The sequence below is a fragment of the Eleutherodactylus coqui genome, chromosome 2, assembly GCF_035609145.1.
Source record: "Eleutherodactylus coqui strain aEleCoq1 chromosome 2, aEleCoq1.hap1, whole genome shotgun sequence".
In the NCBI taxonomy this organism is placed as follows: Eukaryota; Metazoa; Chordata; class Amphibia; order Anura; family Eleutherodactylidae; genus Eleutherodactylus; species Eleutherodactylus coqui.
In genome coordinates this window covers 298,851,278-298,868,219 of record NC_089838.1, presented here as the reverse complement: position 1 = coordinate 298,868,219, position 16,942 = coordinate 298,851,278, and the positions used below count along the sequence as shown (strand labels likewise).

General features: G+C 47.5%; 1 protein-coding gene across 1 annotated transcript; it reads left to right on the top strand.

The window, feature by feature from the left end:
• Positions 1-10,170: 10,170 nt before the first annotated feature.
• LOC136610846 (protein phosphatase 1 regulatory subunit 3C-like) lies at positions 10,171-13,745 on the top strand. Its single transcript, XM_066590042.1, has 2 exons — positions 10,171-10,331; positions 11,905-13,745. Exon 2 carries the CDS (start codon positions 11,928-11,930, stop codon positions 12,597-12,599), a length of 672 nt encoding a protein of 223 aa, XP_066446139.1. The 5' UTR covers positions 10,171-10,331; positions 11,905-11,927; the 3' UTR covers positions 12,600-13,745.
• The last annotated feature ends 3,197 nt before the right edge of the window (positions 13,746-16,942 follow it).

The following is a 16,942-nucleotide window of genomic DNA, read 5'->3' as shown; positions in this document are numbered from 1 at the left end:
TGACATTGGGCTTTTAGTATAACTTCCTCGTCACACAGTGCGTTTAATACATGAAGAGTCGCAGGCCTCCAATGCATTACGCACATCCCTGGCAACTGTATCCCTACACCAGCTTGGTCCTGGCATACATTTTTGTATAATTTATGCAAGTTATACATTGTGTGGTTTGGGATGGCAACACCCTCTCCCAAAAGCCCTACCAACTTTTTGACGGAGCTGGCACAGAATAAAGAAAAGTCACAAATTTTGTGCAAATACCCTTTTGTGCAAAGATGAGCTACTTTTTTACCAGAGGTCTATAAATGTGCGCAAAGTGTCTTATATATGTCTGTATATGCAGTTTGCCCCCAGACTGCAGCGATGAGCGTACAACAACCCAGACGTAAGACAAGTTCATCTTTAACACTTCAGATCCGGGTCCACTGGGGGACAGCAGACCGGCTAGTCAGCACATTGTTTTAATTGTAATAACCTTCAGCATTGTCAGCAGGCTGCGCTCCTCTGAGATCGGGTTGGGTTACCACTGCTATACGATGCCAGGTCCCCCGGGGGGTTCTGAGGAGGACAGCTGGATGTCACCGGGAGAGGAGGTCTGCAATAACGGAGACCAGAATGTAAGGGGGGTGTCGGGCTTAATCCTTAATGTAAATTACTGTGCTCGGAGTGTCAGGGTACTTTTACACGGAGCGCAAAATCATTCGCCCGAGCAAATTATGGCGCAGTTTGCTTGGATGGTCAGTTTAAACAGAAAGTTTTTTGTTCTGTGTAAACGCACCTTAAAGATGTGCTAGTAACGTGGCCTGAGTCGTACCTTGTGGCTCCCCGCCTGTCATGGGGCAGCGGGAGGGATACTGAGGTCTTGAGGAATGTGATACTTGAGTGTCGTTGAGTTCAGACGTGTAACCGGCAGCGAGGCCTTGCATCAGCCGCGCTCTGTGACAACTGCCACTGTCCGTCTTCCATTTATACCTGAGGTTATATGACCCTACTACATCAGCTGGATCTCTACACGAAGCACATGATCCGCACGCTGCTAAATAGAGGCGTTAACACCCCCTTAATCTGCTCGGGCCACAATTACAACTTATCACCTCTATAAAGGATAGAGGACAACTTGCTGATGGGTGGGGGTCTCACTGCTGAGACACTCGCTGATCTCGAGAACGAGAGGCCTGTACCCCTCGCTGCACCCCTGAGGATGAGACTGGTTGAGCAAGTGTACATAGTGCAACAATGCATCGTGCTGCCCCAGAATCACAGCTTAAAGAACTTCTCAGACCAGTATTGTACGCGCTCCTGTGACGGGCCCCGGGGCCTCCAGGAAGAATGGGGAGCTCCTTTTGTGCAAAGTCAATGGCCTTTCATTCTTCCATTCACACCTCGGTGAGGACTGCGTATACCACACGTATTTATGCCAGTCCATTGATTTCAATGGGCTCTTGCGCTGTGCGAATGCGCACCAGATAGGACATGGTGCGTTTTTTTTCACCCAATCGCACATTGCGTAAATTAAAGCTCTTGTGTGTATGAACTCACTGAAAGCGATGGATTCTAATCACGGCGAATTACGGGTGCAAATTTTGCTTGCATAATACGCAGCACAAATATACCCATATGCATGCACCTTAATCTACTCCACCTGCTGGGCTAGCACTGCTCGGTACTGATGGCCATCTTGCTTTATCTGGGACCGGAGGGTCACTTTAATAGAACTGCACAGGAGGCCTTTAAGGAGGGGACAATAGGAGCTCCGCTGGGCGCCGCTTTGTTATGTACTCGATCCCTAAGTGCCCATTGTGTTCCAGTTTTGGGAAGACTTGTATACAACTTGTGAGGATTATAGCCAGAGGTCATGTGTGCGCTCTACTGCCCCCCACTGACACTCTGATTACTGCAGGGTAAAGATGGAATTGTTCTGCAAGGGGTCCACAATGAAAACCAGTGTAGTGACTTTCAGTCTATTTGCACATATATACCCGCCCTTAGCCTTGTAGGAGAGGACAATGGGGCTCCAGTCCTAATATTTACCGTGCAAACTCAAATGGGCCCTTAGGCCCCGTCACACGGACATATTTGTGCGCGCTGCGTGCGGAGCATGCAACCCATTCATTTCACTGGATTTTTTTCTTCTCATTTCGGTCGCACAGAAAAAAATGCAGCATGCTCTATTCTGCTAATTTGCGCACACAAAGTCCCGATAGCGGTCAATGGGGATGTGTCAAACACTGCGTCATAGTGCAGGAAAAAGAAGACATCTGGAACTCATTAGACTAATTAGCCAATTAACTCGGTGCATCTTTGTTTGTTATAATGAACATGCGTTGGGGGCACAAAAACTACTGCAAAATACGCCGATGTGCACGCAAAAAAGCATCATTCAGTGCCCAAAACAGGTTCAGTGCAAATGCGTATACCCTCGTGTGAAGGGGGCCTTAGAGGGCCGGCCACATCAGGTTCAAGTTGATGGATATGGATAATGCCAACTTAAATGATCGTTTGTTGGGTGAAATGTATCGCCGAACGATATTCTACACTCAGCGAGGACAGACCGTTATCGCCGGAAGATAAGCCGGCTGCGCGTGAATTGTTCAAAAGATCACTGATTCAACAGAAAATCTTCAATGCACAAATAAACCAATGATCCGTGTAAGACAAGAGTTGCAGCCGGTCCTATTCTGCTATTCTGCTCCGATTTCTCAGTCACTTATTCAAGTCAAGGAGTGCGCAAAAAGACAGAGCATACATGGATGACAACCGCGAGCGTTCCGTTTTTTTTTTACAGATTGTTACTAAGTAACAGTAGAAAAAAATGAGCCGTCCTTCTGCGGGTTTGTTTTCGCATCAGAGAAAAATGTATCACACATGGATGAAACATGAACATAAGAAAACGGACATGCAGCGCATACAGATGCACAAACTGATTCATATCTGTCCGTTGTGAAACCCGGCTCACCAGTGTGTGATGTCCCGGTGGATGCGAAGCGTTTTTCTATCAAAAACTCCTCTATTCACGTCAGTGAGGCTGCGATCCTCCGGTGCGGCTTTCAGTCGTGTGGGAGGATCCGCAAGTGTTTCCATTGTCTTGCGTCGCACTCGTGTGCACATTGCATGCTGCGCGATGTGTTTTCCTGCCCCACTGAAGACAATGAGCGATCGTTCTGGGGAACGCACAAAGATAGAGCATGCCGCGATTTTCCCCCAAATCTCGTCCGTGTGAGACCTGCCGGAGGGTGAGGACGCATGTAACAGCTGTTGCAAACTACGCCCAGATGCGTTGGTGAATGGCTGCTCAATGTGTCCTCACCCTGAAGTCACTCCTGGTGAGTAGGGTTTCCGCAGAATGTTCTGTCTTGTGCTTCGCTCTTCCGTCTTCTCCATGAGGTCTTCACGAGTCCTGTGATCGCTTCCATCTTGTCCTCTTCCGCTGTTGCATGCAGGACGCTGCCATGGCCACAACTAGAAGCCTACGTTACCCTACATGTTGCCTCTTCTCCTCTCAAGTGACCTTTGTGTCCCTTCTCCTTCCTGGCCAAGATTCCAGTCTCCTGGCACGGAGTTATACATGACTGGTCCCCAGCCGTAGATGTTTAGTTAGTGATCTTGTCACCATGTCATTCCCTGCCCTGTAGATAAAGCCCCTCATTTCCCACCCCTGCCATTACTTCCTGCATTAATGAGTGACAATGGCCGGCTTGTATTGACACAGCTGCTGCGGAGTAAAGGACATGCTGTATATACATGCAGGCACAGCATGGAGTGCCCCGATGGCGCCAGATCTCCTGCCCTCATGCAGAATCCTACAGCCATATCTCTTGGTACCTTCCTGTTTCCCACTATCGCTCCCTGTGTTCTATGGATTCACCTAGAATGGGCCTCACTTATGAGAACTAACAGCAGGGTATGGGCGTAGGGCCGAGTCCGACCTGGCGTTGTCTGGGCATAGTCAGCCTTTAAAACCACAGCAGGTATCCACGGCTGTGTAGCATATTCTTGCAGCAGGTCGGATGCTTTACTGTCGGCATGACAGAGGGATCACAGTGGCGCTCATGGCTTCTTCTCTGGACATTCATTCTTCTCGATGTAAAATAAAATAAATCTTAGTATTTGTATAGCGCCAACTTAAGGCCCTTTTAGACACAACTATTTTCGCTGAAACCCATCTTTTGAGCATAAATCGTTGTGTCTAACTGCACTGACATTGTGCAGTTTTCGTTAACGAGTCGCTGATCATTGTATTTCAGCGTGCTAAAAGAGAACCATCAGGCTTATTAGGAGTTCACAGCGGAATACAGCTGATACTATTATTTCAGCTGTATCCCGCTCCCTGAACACAGGCGGGGTATGAAGAACACAGCCGTCTAGCTCTGTTCTTTATCCCCCGCTCGGAGCAGTCGGCTGTATAACAGCCGGGCGCTCAGAGCAGAGAACAGCTAGATGCAGAAGACAAGCAGCCCCGCTCGTCTTCTGCATCCCCCGCTCGGAGTGCAAGGTGATCACTCAACGTTTGAGCGATCATCTTGCACTGTAAAAAAAAGCACACAAATTTTTTTTGGAGCAATAACCATTGTGTCTTTATTTTGCAGCCCTTTCAGGTAATTTATTTATTTCCTCTCAGCAAGCTGGGTACTCATTTTACCAGCCTCAGAAGGATGAATCAACCTTGAGCTGGCTACCTGACCCACATGGGTATTGAACCCACAACCTTCAGGTCATGAGCAAGAGCTTAGGACTGCATTTCTGCTGCCTTAACACTCCACACCACACAAGGCTCTGAAAACAGCAGTCAAATCATGGCAAAACACAGCGATCAAAATCGCAGCTTTTGGCTGCATTCCCACGAACGTATATCGGCTCGGTTTTCACGCCGAGCCGATATACATTGTCCTCATGTGCAGGGGGGGAGGATGGAAGAGCTAGGAGCAGGAACTGAGCTCCCGCCCCCTCTCTGCCTCCTCTCCGCCCCTCTGCACTATTTGCAATGGGGAGAGGCGGGACGGGGGTGGGGCTAATTCGGGGAACTTAGCCCCGCCCAGTCCCACCTCCTTTCATTGCAAATAGTGCAGAGGGGCGGAGAGAAGGCAGAGAGGGGGCGGGAGCTCAGTTCCTGCTCCTGGCTCTTCCATCCTCCCCCCCTGCAGATGAGGACGACGTATATCGACTCGGCGTGAAAACCCAGCTGATATACGTTCGTGGGAATGCAGCCTTTTGCTGACACTGTGTGTGAGAGTGGCCTCAGGCTACATTTATTAAATCAAAAAGCCTTGCATTAATTCTGTGAAATTGCAGTCCTCAAAGGACTGCAATGGGAAACATCACATTGCACAGTGTGTGAGTGCCACGCAATGTCTTTTAACCCTTTCCAATCCACTGTCTGACGTCTAAAGACATTCTGATTGAAGGCTGTACAGCTCCGATGTCGGAAGACATCCGGCAGGGTATTCTTACTGTAGATTACTGGCCGTTCTGTTGTCGGGGGCCTCTCCAGCATGTCCCATACTGCAGTACTAGCTCCAGCCAGCAGATGGCGCCATTGTATAATGGCAGAAAGAGAAATTCCCCTAGGAAACGCTGAATCCAAAATTGGATTGCAAAGGGTTAAGATCCCATTGAGAACAATAGGCGAGGTGTTCTGTGGGAACCACCAAAAATAAAACATATGCAATTTTTTTTTCTTTGCTCATGTAAGTCCATTCAAAAACATAGCGCACAAAACTCACGCGAGAATATGTAGTGAATAAGCCCTTAAAGGTCTAAAAACACTAAAATCACATTCGCCCGTCTGAATCCACCGAGGCCGATTTCACACGGCTGAAAAACCTGTACGAGATTTGTGCGTTGCGAGTCGCACAGATATGAACCCCATTCTTTTGATACACGAGCTGCAGGTCCCATCTTTTCGTGTTCCTCGGAACGCATCGCCCATTGTTTTCAATGGGACAGTAAAACACATCACATGCCCCGTGGTGTCCACGCAAGTGAGATGCAAGTTTTCCTATTGAAAATAATGGCAAGCACTTGCTGATCCTCCGACACGGCTGAAAGTGGCGCCAGAGAATCGTTACTTTACTGAAGTGATGGGAGGCGTTTTTGCCCAAAAAACACTTTGCATCGCTATGAAAACAAACATTGGCGAGCGCGATATTGGGCCGACTTTCTCAGCTCGATATCACGCTCACCCGTGTGGAGGTAGCCTTACAAGGAAGATACATGCAAGCTGCCAGCAGATACAGACAAGCATATCCGTGGCTTTTGAAAACCCCGTGTGGCTTTAAGATCCTTTTTTTTTTTTGCTGTGGTTCAAAAAAGTTGTGAAAGACGCCAAGTGTGCCTGTAGCCTTCCATCTATAGGGGTAAAGTCTGCTGCAGATCCACGTCACAATCAGCCACGTGTGAATGAGGCCCGCTGCCTGTAAAGCTTGTTAGCTACGACCATTAGCGCTGGCCCCTACTACGTATAAGCGACATAGGGAGGGGGGTCGCGGTCTGTGTGCTGTGGCCGCTAATAACACAGTACTTTGCACATGAATGACCGCCGCTGCGGCACAGCTTATCCTATGCAGCCCGCTCTCCTAATAGCTGCTGATCCCTATTAATCACCATTGTACCAAGCTCTTAGCTAAATGGATAGAAGTGGAATAAGCCCTCTAGAAGCGTGCCGTACCAGGATACTATGGCTAGGGTGGGGGTCTGCTCGCGGCCGTGCTACAACTACAATTTAGTGCTTGGCCACCCGTTCCGCCACAAAGACCCCAATACTGTAGATTAGCCGCAGTCCTTGTGTGACATCTCACGCCGTTCAGCCGTATCTTCTTTCCTTCCATAAGTGACAACACCGGTCCGATCCTTCATTGAGGCTTCTGCCTAGTGGTGCTGGGAATGGGGGTCAAATTCAACTAAGTTCCCCGTCCAGCTCTGCTTTACCTGCTGAAAACACAGTCTTATGCAAAAGTGTACGCCGAGAGGAGGCCAAAGCTTCTCCACTTGGCTGCTGTCCTCCAAAAACAGTGCCACACTTGTCCTCAGGTTGCATTAAGTATTGCAGCTCAGCCCTATTCACCTCAATGAAGCTGAGCTGCAATACCGGATTCGAGCTGTGGACAGGCGTGGCACTGTTTTGGGAAGAAAGCACCCATGTTTTTCAAATTCTGGACAACCCCCTTCAATTCCACCAGCCCATCTTCCATAATCCTCACCCTGATTTGGGGGAATTTTTAGGGAGGCTTGAAATATGAGCGCTACCCCGAAAATAAGCCCTAGCTGCATTAAATTACATAAAAAAGCAGCCTCAGTCCAGGTCCCTCCCGCTGCTCTCCGGAGTCCCGCAGTCCTCAGCGCTCATACAACATCATTTCCTAGTTGCGGGAATCATAAATCCCGCCTCCAGGAAGCGATAGCTCTGATTGATTCTGAAGCGCTCAATGAAGCAATGTGATGGCTGTGATTGGTTCATCAAGTGCTGCATTAATTGGCTGAGCAGAGGTTGAAGAACCAATCACAGCCATCGCGTTGTGGAGGCAGGATTTATGAATTAGCTGATCATTGATCGGCCAATTCATAAATCCTGCCTCCACAACGTGATGGCTGTGATTGGTTGTTTGACCGCTGCTCAGCCAATCAATTCAGTGCTCAGTGAACCAATCACAGCCATTGCATTGGTTCAAGAGCGCTGCTCAGCCAATCAATGCAGCTCTCGATGAACCGATCAGAGCGATCGCTTCCTGGAGGCGGGATTTATGAATCCCGTAACCAGGAAGTGATGTTATGTGGGCGGCCGAGGACTGCTGAAAGCATGCTGGAATTCTGAAGAGCAGCGGAAGGATCCGGACTAAGCCTACTATGTAAGTATGGGGCAAAAATGATTATATGACAGGGTCTTCTTTTTGGGGAAACCCGGTATGTTCCTAGATCGGGTCAGCAGACCTACGTTCAGACCAGGATGCTGATTGGTGTTACAGGTTCATAAATGCACCTGTAGTAAGCTAGTGTGAAACTGGCCTAAGACCATCGGTCCGCACGAGAAATGTCCTGTATATAGCTGCCTAGGCTATAATTGACTGTGCGCTACATATGGAATTACATAGCACACAGCCTTAAAACACACTAATGTGCCCGAGGTCATAGGCCGCTTCCATGTGGGCGAGGAAATCGTGTGAGATTTGTGCGTTGCAAGACGGTGAAAGAGTTTCACGGCCCGATATCACGCTCGCCCGTGGGAAGTTAGCCGCGGAAGATGAATGTAACCGGCCATGGTGAGTCCGGTCTGGTGGACAGCAGCAGGAACAGCACATCACTGACACTGCTCACGGGCACAATCACAGCCTCCCTCCCTCACCTGCCTCCTCAGGTCCTGGCCAGCCAAAGCTATGACGCATGATGCCAGGAGAAGTCTCACTTGTGCCATCCATTATCTATCGGGCATGGCTGCCACGCCATTACATAGACATTTTCCTAAAGGTCCTTTAAGACGAGGCGATTATCGTTTGAGCGAGTGAGTGACGTCCGCATTTTTACCGCAGCAAGACCACCCCATGTGAATGGACCATTTCGGTATGATCACATAGCGGAGTAAATCTGCAATGCTCCGCAACAAATAGAGCGAGCTGCGGGGCCGAAGATCTGCAGTGTCATCCATCGCTGACGATTTACTGCTGTTCCGGCGTTTATTAAGACCGCGTTCCCTCACGCCTCAGTGTATGTTGCTGCGGAATGTTGGCCTGCATTCCACAGTCGGAACACAGCAGCTATTCCTTACAGCTCCTTCCCGTGAATGTTTCTGCGGGGGCGCAGTGGAATTTGCCGCAGGGCTAGCTACGGATTTTGATGCGGAATTGTAGGTTGACTTAAGCCATTTTCATTCCGCGCCAAAATGTAAATTGTGAGGCTGTTGGTGCGGAATTTACCCCAACTTGCAGTGTGGAATACAGAAAATTCTACCAGAGTGAGTTTTAGGCCGGCTCACACGACCGGTCAGATTCCGCATGCGGATTTCCACGGCGGAAGACCGGCAATCCTTCGCGGAAAATATTTGAGAACGATCGCAGATGCGCGCGGTTTTCCGCATATCGTCCGTGTTGAAGATCTCACTCCCCTCCAGCCGGCGTTACTATCTATTCTCCTATTGCGAGCGTTTCTGCCGCTCATACGCAGTGTTAATTACGTATGGGCTGCGTATCGGTCGCATACATGGACATCTATTGCGGCCGTCCACGCTAAAAGAGAGCATGCTATGATTTTTCTTCTGCTTGCGCAATTCGTACCCGCGAGTGTGAAGGAAAATTCAAAAATGCATTCCTTTCAATGTCCGCATTTTACTGCAGATCATCCATGTGGACGGTGAGCGCGGAATCCGCAATTCAAATCCGCTCGTGCGAGACCCCCCTTAGGATGTATTCCCCCTCTCCCCCACATTGGCGTTAGTAACTGAGCCTACTTTTCAGCCTCCCTTCCCCCCACATCTGATCACGTATCGCAGCATGACCGCTAATGCCTGTCAATTCCTGACCGGTTTGTTTAAAAAAGGACATTTTTCCATCTGTCCGTGATTCTTCGTAAACTGGGGGCGCTGGTGCAAGTTGGGGCGCATCAGGATTCTCATGTACGTTCAACGTATACCCTATGTGATAAAAACATACAAATACGCGCCATTTTAAGCGCACCTGTACGTTTACAAAAATTTATTTAATGGATAGCCGTACATTTCTAAGGTCCTTAAGGGGTTAATGAGTTGCTCAGCAACCATTATAGCCCATATATATAGGGGTGTGAGAAGTGCTTGTATGTGCAGAAACAGTTCCCATCTGGAATCTCCCTGACTGTGAAGTTTCCCGCCATGTTTTATTCTGTGCTGCACCAGAACCTTCACCACATGCGGGCATGCTGGGACTTCTAGTCCCCCTTCCCGCTCTCTAACATTACTCTCTAACATTACAGCACTGCAGGCACCCGGCCGCCACGTGCAGCTCACACGGATGACGCAGGACTGCTGCGTGCCCCCTCAGGGCTTCCCAGGTGCTTCATTAGCTCCGCCCCTAGACCTCCCGTCAAGCTTCTTATTGGTTGCTGAAACAACACGTTAGCTATGATTGGTTACAACCCTCTAGGTCACATGATACAACACAGAGACTTTAGCCGGTGTTGGTAGCCGAGGCTGCTTAGTAGGCGCGGGGCGCCGCTGGGACAAGAGGGAGGGTGTTGCTGCTTGATGCGTCAGAAGCCTATGACTTGTGTTATATAGACGAAGTGAGCAGTACTGTGCACCCCTCTGTACCAACCGACCACCGGTGTACACCCACCTGCACTGTGATCACATACCGTCACATCTCTAACACTAGGTGAGTAGCTCGTCTCATCGTGTTCTATGGCTCCAGATTCCTTTGCTTGGTCTTGTCCATGTGTTAGTAAGTCAGTTACAACTTCTTTATAAAAGCCAAGAACTTGTCTCCCTCCTTGTACCAACTACTGATCACATCGGGGCAGATCTACTAAATACTGGTCAATCAGTATTCTGAGTGTTTAACCCCTTGCAGTACTGATCTATCCTTAGGATGGGTCATCAGTGGTTGGGGTCTCCAATTCAGCGCTATTTCTGGCTTTGACCCTTGGGAATGCGTTATTGGTACTGCAAGGGGTTAAATGCTCAGAATACCCCTTTACTGGGCAAACTTGATGCCCTTTTACATGAAATGACTCACTCAAAATTTTGGATTTTGTGAATTTAAACAGTTTTCATTCAGTGTAAAGATGACATTTTTTTTTTAACATGTGGACTTTAAAAAAATCGTTTAGTCATTTGCAAGTTGTGTTGAAAGCGTTCATTCAGTAGTTCCCATTCACTGAGACAATCCCCTGAATGAGCCAATCTGTGTAAGGGGCCGTCCACACCCGACACGCTCATCCATGCAACCCGATAAACTTCATTGGAAAAGTTTATGGTAAACTTTTAATTTTTTTTCTCTCCTTATAAGAATGGATCCAAACTTATACTGCACTAACTTAAAAACGTAATGTATGCTTACAATGCATGTATTTTTACAGGTTTTTATGCTCGGCTTTTAAAATAAAAACCCTTTAAATGTGTTTTTTTTTTTTTTGTTTTGTTTTTTTGGTCTGCTCCTAAACCGGTGGCATTTTTAAAGCGACTGACTCATGAACTTGGAGGAGTTCTTTGCTCTTTGTGAAAGGAGCCTTAAGACTAGCTAATCTTAAACGTTCCAGATTAATCCCAGCTGCTCTCTAGATGACAGATCCGGCGACTCTTTAGACGGTCTATTCTCATGTTGGCTTAGTTTCTGTAAGACTTTTGGTGTGACTTCTGACATGCACCCTTTTCATAAAGTTTTACCCCTTTGTCACACGATTTTTGGTGTCTAAAAACAAACTTTCTGGTGTAGCTTGTACTGAAAACTGTTTTTTTTTTCAGTAGTAAACCTGCAGTCTTCTCTAACGGCTCTGCCCACCACTGCTATTCATGTTCTCATGGCCGTACTCTTCCCTCGCTCTATAGAGTCCAGAGTAGGGCAGACGGGCGGCAACTCTTATTTCATGTCACGGTACGGCTCACTTGTACTGCGATTGCCCTGCTGTAGACGAGACTTGCCGGTCAACACCTACACAGATGAGATGGAGCATCTTCTGGCTCTGATGTGGTCGGATGCCCATTGGTCACAATGACATCAGTAACATGGCAAAATTGCCAAATGTTCATCATGGCTACTTGCTGATGGAAGACCAATGCTGTTCATGTTATAGGGATGATGTACTTGTAGATAATGTGATTGGAAGAGAACGTCCCTTCAGTAGGATGTCTTATAGGTCTTCTAGAACGAACATTCCTTCAATAGCATTGTGGTAACATCTGAGGTCTCTGCTTTCCCTGGATCATTAACATGTCTGTCTCTCTTCTAGGGTTTCTCACTCCTACCTACACAATGCCTGGTGACTTCTCAATGTGCTTATGTCTCAGCCCTCCTCCTCCACACCAATTGTGTTTCCCTTCAGCCAAGTCACTCCGGCCATGTCTAGCACCAACTCCTCGCCCTACACACCCACGTAAGAAGGGTGTAGTGTTTGCAGATGCTGTTGGACTGGCCCTCACCTCAGTCCGTCACTTCTCTCGTCAACTCTTCGATGAAGATCCCCTGGTGCTCGCCTTGGCTTCGTTAAGAGTTCTGCGGCCACTTTCCAACCCTATGTACACTTTGGACTTTCAGCCTCCGACTCAAGACTATTCTGGCTTCCGAGCTAGGCTCGCACGGAAGCATGTCTGTTTGGAGCAATGTGCCGTCCAGGGAGCGGTGGTGGCTGGTACGGTGTGTGTGAACAATATTGGCTATGAGAAACGAGTAACACTCCGGGTCAGCTATGACAACTGGAAAAGTCACTATGACCTTCCATGCTCTTATCTACATGATCCTTATGGTGGCGGGAAGACTGATACTTTCTCTTTCAGATTTCCACTACCTTCAGGCACCCAACAGGCTGAGTTCTGTATCTGCTTCTGGTGCCAGGGCACAGAATACTGGGATAATAATGGAGGGCAGAACTACATTGTGAACAAGGAGACCCGAATCCAAACCTATACACATAATGGCTACTGGTGAATGGGTCGATTGGAAGCCTAAAACTGTAAAAGTGCTCCTTCGCTGGAACAAAGCTGTACAGCCTCCCATTTGTTGAGCAAGAGGGCTTCTGGGACTTTTGACACTCACGATGTGGTTGTAGAATAGAAGCCAGACAACTACTGATTTTGCCATGCAGTGTTGCGCTAACGATGTGCTCCTCGGAGGGTGGGGGGGCTGATGACATCAGGAATCCAACGAGCCCCTGACATGATGTTGTAATAAGACTTCATTCTTCACCGTTCCACTAAACGACAAGGGTGTCCAAAAGTTTTTATATATGGAACTTCTCCACAGTACTGGTGGTCGGACTTTTCATCTGGTGTCGTCCAAGTCCTTGACCACCACCATATGCGATGTATTCATCCTGCTACACATAAACCACAAAGACCACTGGTGTGAAATGTTTATCACTAGTGATGAGCGAGCAAACTTGCTAAGGGCAATTGCTCGAGCGAGCATTGCCCTTAGCGAGTACCTGCCCGCTTGAGAGAAAAGGTTCGGGTGCCAGCGGCGGGCAGGGAGCTGCAGGGTAGAGCGGAGAGGAACGGAGGGGAGATGTCTCTCCCCCCCCCCCGCTCACTGCCACAACTCACCACTCCCCCGCGCCGGCAGCCGAACCTTTTCTCTCGAGCAGGCAGGTACTCGCTAAGGACAATGCTCGCTCAAGCAATTGCCCTTAGAGAGTATGCTCGCTTATCTCTATTTATCACCTATTTTCTAGACTTGTACACACTTTCTGACTGTAATACATGGAAGATTTAACACTTAGGCTGGCTGTCCACGGGCGTTGCAGTGAGCTGCTGCGGGAGAACACTGTCACTGCTATTTTCTGCGATGAACCTATCATGATGGGTTCATCGCGGCATGCTGCGACTTTTATATCCAAGCGGGAAATCGCTGCGGTTTTCCGCTCATGTACATCGGGCTGTGCTTTCCATAGTTATCCTATGGAAAGCATTCATTGTGTAACCCGTGTGCGGATTATCAGTGGGTAACAGTGAGATATCGCCCGTGGACAGCGAGGCCTTAATGTGTAGGTCTTTGGACTTCTGTAAAGACTATGTATTTGAACTATGTCTTGAATGAAACTGCCTCAGGGCAGGAAATGTTTTAATGCTGGTTTTACTGCAGATTCAATAAACTTTGACAAATCTTAAGGTTTATACTTTGCCTTTCTTTAGGAAAACTCTTATGTCCTCCAATGTACTTGATCTGTTTGCCCACCTGCTGTGTCTTCGGTCTGTAGACCTTTAAAGGCTTTATTTCCACGATATGGCACTTCATAAAAGTTCCATCAGACATCTAAACTCCAGTTGAGCCTTGATGAGGGACCATGTGGTACCAATTCATGTGCCTTTTTTAAAATCTAAAGCCCTACATTAAGCTTGTTGCATGCTATTGACCCATGAGATGGGGGTTCCAAGAACTCCTAAGCCTGCGGATCACGCTCTGCAAAGCTTTCCATAGCATTGCTATGGAAAGCACAGCGCCGGCATCCATGAGTGCATAATTGTAGCGATTCTCTGCTCACGGGCATTTAAATCATGGCATGCTGATTGCCGCTATTCTTCACGATGAGCCTATCTGTCAGGTTCATGGAGACCTGTCAGTGCTGCCCTCCTTCCCCCATGGTGGAATATCGCTAGCAATATTCTGCCTTGGCCGTGGACAGGGGGCCAAAGAATTCACTGACCCCTGTTAACATATGTTATGAGCCAGAACCATGCCCATACTTGGAAGCATACTGCTGAGCAGCACTGGAGGGCATACTTGGTATGGTTGTATTGCAGAGCACAACGGCATCAAAATAACATGCCTTCAGAGTATTTGCACATGGTAGGAATCACCAGAATTATCCAGTGACTTTTCCTTTAAACCATGTTTGTTTTTTTTTGTGTAGACCTGCTTATGGAACCTGTCCTGTCAACAGGTAAAACAGAATTTTGACATCACTTAATGCAGAAATGCAATTTTTCTGTGTTTGAATTCCGTACAAGGATTCTACTCACTGACAGGCCTACATCCATGTTAGATGTGATCTTCAGAGGTGGAATTCATGTGAAAAACTCTGCAGTGAAATCCGCTGTGTGAATATACCCTTAGGGCCCATTTACACACAAAAATGATCATTCAAAATTCGTTCAAAAGATAAGGAAATTGACAGTTTTAATGATCGTTTTGCATAAGCTGCTAATGGGCACTAATGTCCATTAGCAGCTTATTACCTTCATCTGCATGTAAATGAGCCTCTGGGAGCTGTATGCAGAGAACATCAGGTCTGTTTCTTTGCATACAACTCCTTTGTCCTGCCACAGGGCTGCAAGCTGAATACAATGTAATCAGCTGCTCCTGTGAAACTGTGCAGTCCCTGCTATCAGGTCTCTGGCTGAATGATGGACTTTATGCTCACCTAAAAATCATCATTTGGCCAAAAAGTAAACTATGGCAGCATTTACATGAAAAGATTATCGCTCAAAAGACATCGTTTGAGTGAATTTTTAGTGATAATTGTTGCAAATGGGCCTTTAGGGTCTAACCGAGTACAGGGGCTAGCTCTTATTTGTAAAGTGCTGCAGAATGATGAAGCTATAAAAACTAGGGGCCATTCACATGGGGCAGAGGGCTGTAGTTGGACCTGCTTGTTCTGGTGAGGAATGGAGCAGCTGTGGACTTGGCTGCAGCATAATTCCATCTCAGGTTCCTTATCGCTGGGACAGCTACCTGGAATAGAGCTAGAGACAATATAGAGCACTAAAGTCTTCAACCCAAGCTTCTTGTAATAAAGGCTCGTTAACACGAGCGGGAAAGCAAAAGTGGTTCGGGTACTCCTATAGAGATAATCTGGGCATTTACATAGTAATATAGTGTTAGGGATCTTTCACAGGGGTGGAGTTGCTCACACAGAATAGAACCCATTGATTTAAACAGTTCATTGACTTTTATGCACATGCACTTGTGTGGCGCAGAATGCAGTCCTAAGCTCTCGCTCACGGCCTGAAGGTTGCAAGTACAATCCCCGCATGGTCCAGGTAGCCGGCTCAAGGTTGACTTGGCCTTCCCTCTTTCCGAGGTCTGTAAAAGGAGTACCCAGTTTGGGGTTAATAAACAAAATTACCTTGAAGCACTGCAGAATAAGTTGGCGCTATACAAAGAAGTCTCTTCCTTCCCCTGTGCATGCAAAAAGAAGATACTCTACTTTGAGCATCAACTGGCTCCATAAATGTCTATAGGGTGCACAAATGCCCATGCAATACATAACAATGTGCTAAATGGTGGGGAAGGGAACACATCTGCACCTCATTAGGTGGCAAATAACCTAAATCCGGGCAGGAGTGTGCCCATGTGAACATGCCCCGCGAGTGCAAACAGTACAGTAGGATGTGTACACAAGAGCCTCATTCATGGCGTAAATAAATGCATACGCCTTTAGTGAAGGAGCCTTTGGGCTGAAAAATACATGTCCATCTAGTTCAGCCTTTTGGTTGATCCAGAGAAATACACCAAAAAAAACATGAGGTAGCCAATTTTCCTCATTTTAGTGGGGAAATAAATTCCTTCCTGACTCCAATCCGGCAATTGGAATAATCCCCGGATCATGGACCCTTCTGTAATCAGTGACAACATAATATTGTATCGAAGAAAGACTTGCAGGCCCCTCTTGTACTCTTCTAGTGAGTTCCCCATCCCCACGTCTTCAGGCAGAGAGCTCCAATGTATCACTGCTCTTACAGTAAAGAACGTCCTTCTATGTCAGTGTAGAATGATTCCTGTACACCATATGAAGTAATTGTATCTGCATTCCTAAGACCAGGCTTACACAAACTGATCAGATTCCTCATGCAGATTTCCGCAGTGGCAGGCTTGCGATCATTTGCGGAATGTTATTGTGAATGATCGTGGATAAGAGCGGATTTCCGTGTGGATGTACGCTAATGCACAGTCTCATCTGCACGGAAGAAAGATCTCTCCCCTTCAGCTGGCATTTGGGCTTTACTAGTTTCTTCTGAAGTTGTTTCCACGCCTCATACGCAATGTAAATGTATATGCGTAACAGAACATTTGTATCCATTGACTTCAATGGGGGCTGTCCGTGCGAATTACGTGCTAAAATAGCAGCCTGTGATTTTTTTTTTTTCTTCCGCTCACGGAATACGCAATTCGTATCTAAGAGTGTGAACGAGAAATCAAAAATGCATGCCTTTCAATGACTGCATTTTACCGCAGACCTTCCATGCTGATGGTGATTGCGGATTCTGCAATTAAAAGCCGCCCGTGTGAGCCCGGCCTGAGCAGAAAAAGTACAGTAAACGACACCAACACAC

Coding starts and splice junctions, on each gene's coding strand:
- LOC136610846 (XM_066590042.1), top strand. CDS start 11,928: ATGCCTGGTGACTTCTCAATGTGCTTATGTCTCAGCCCTCCTCCTCCA.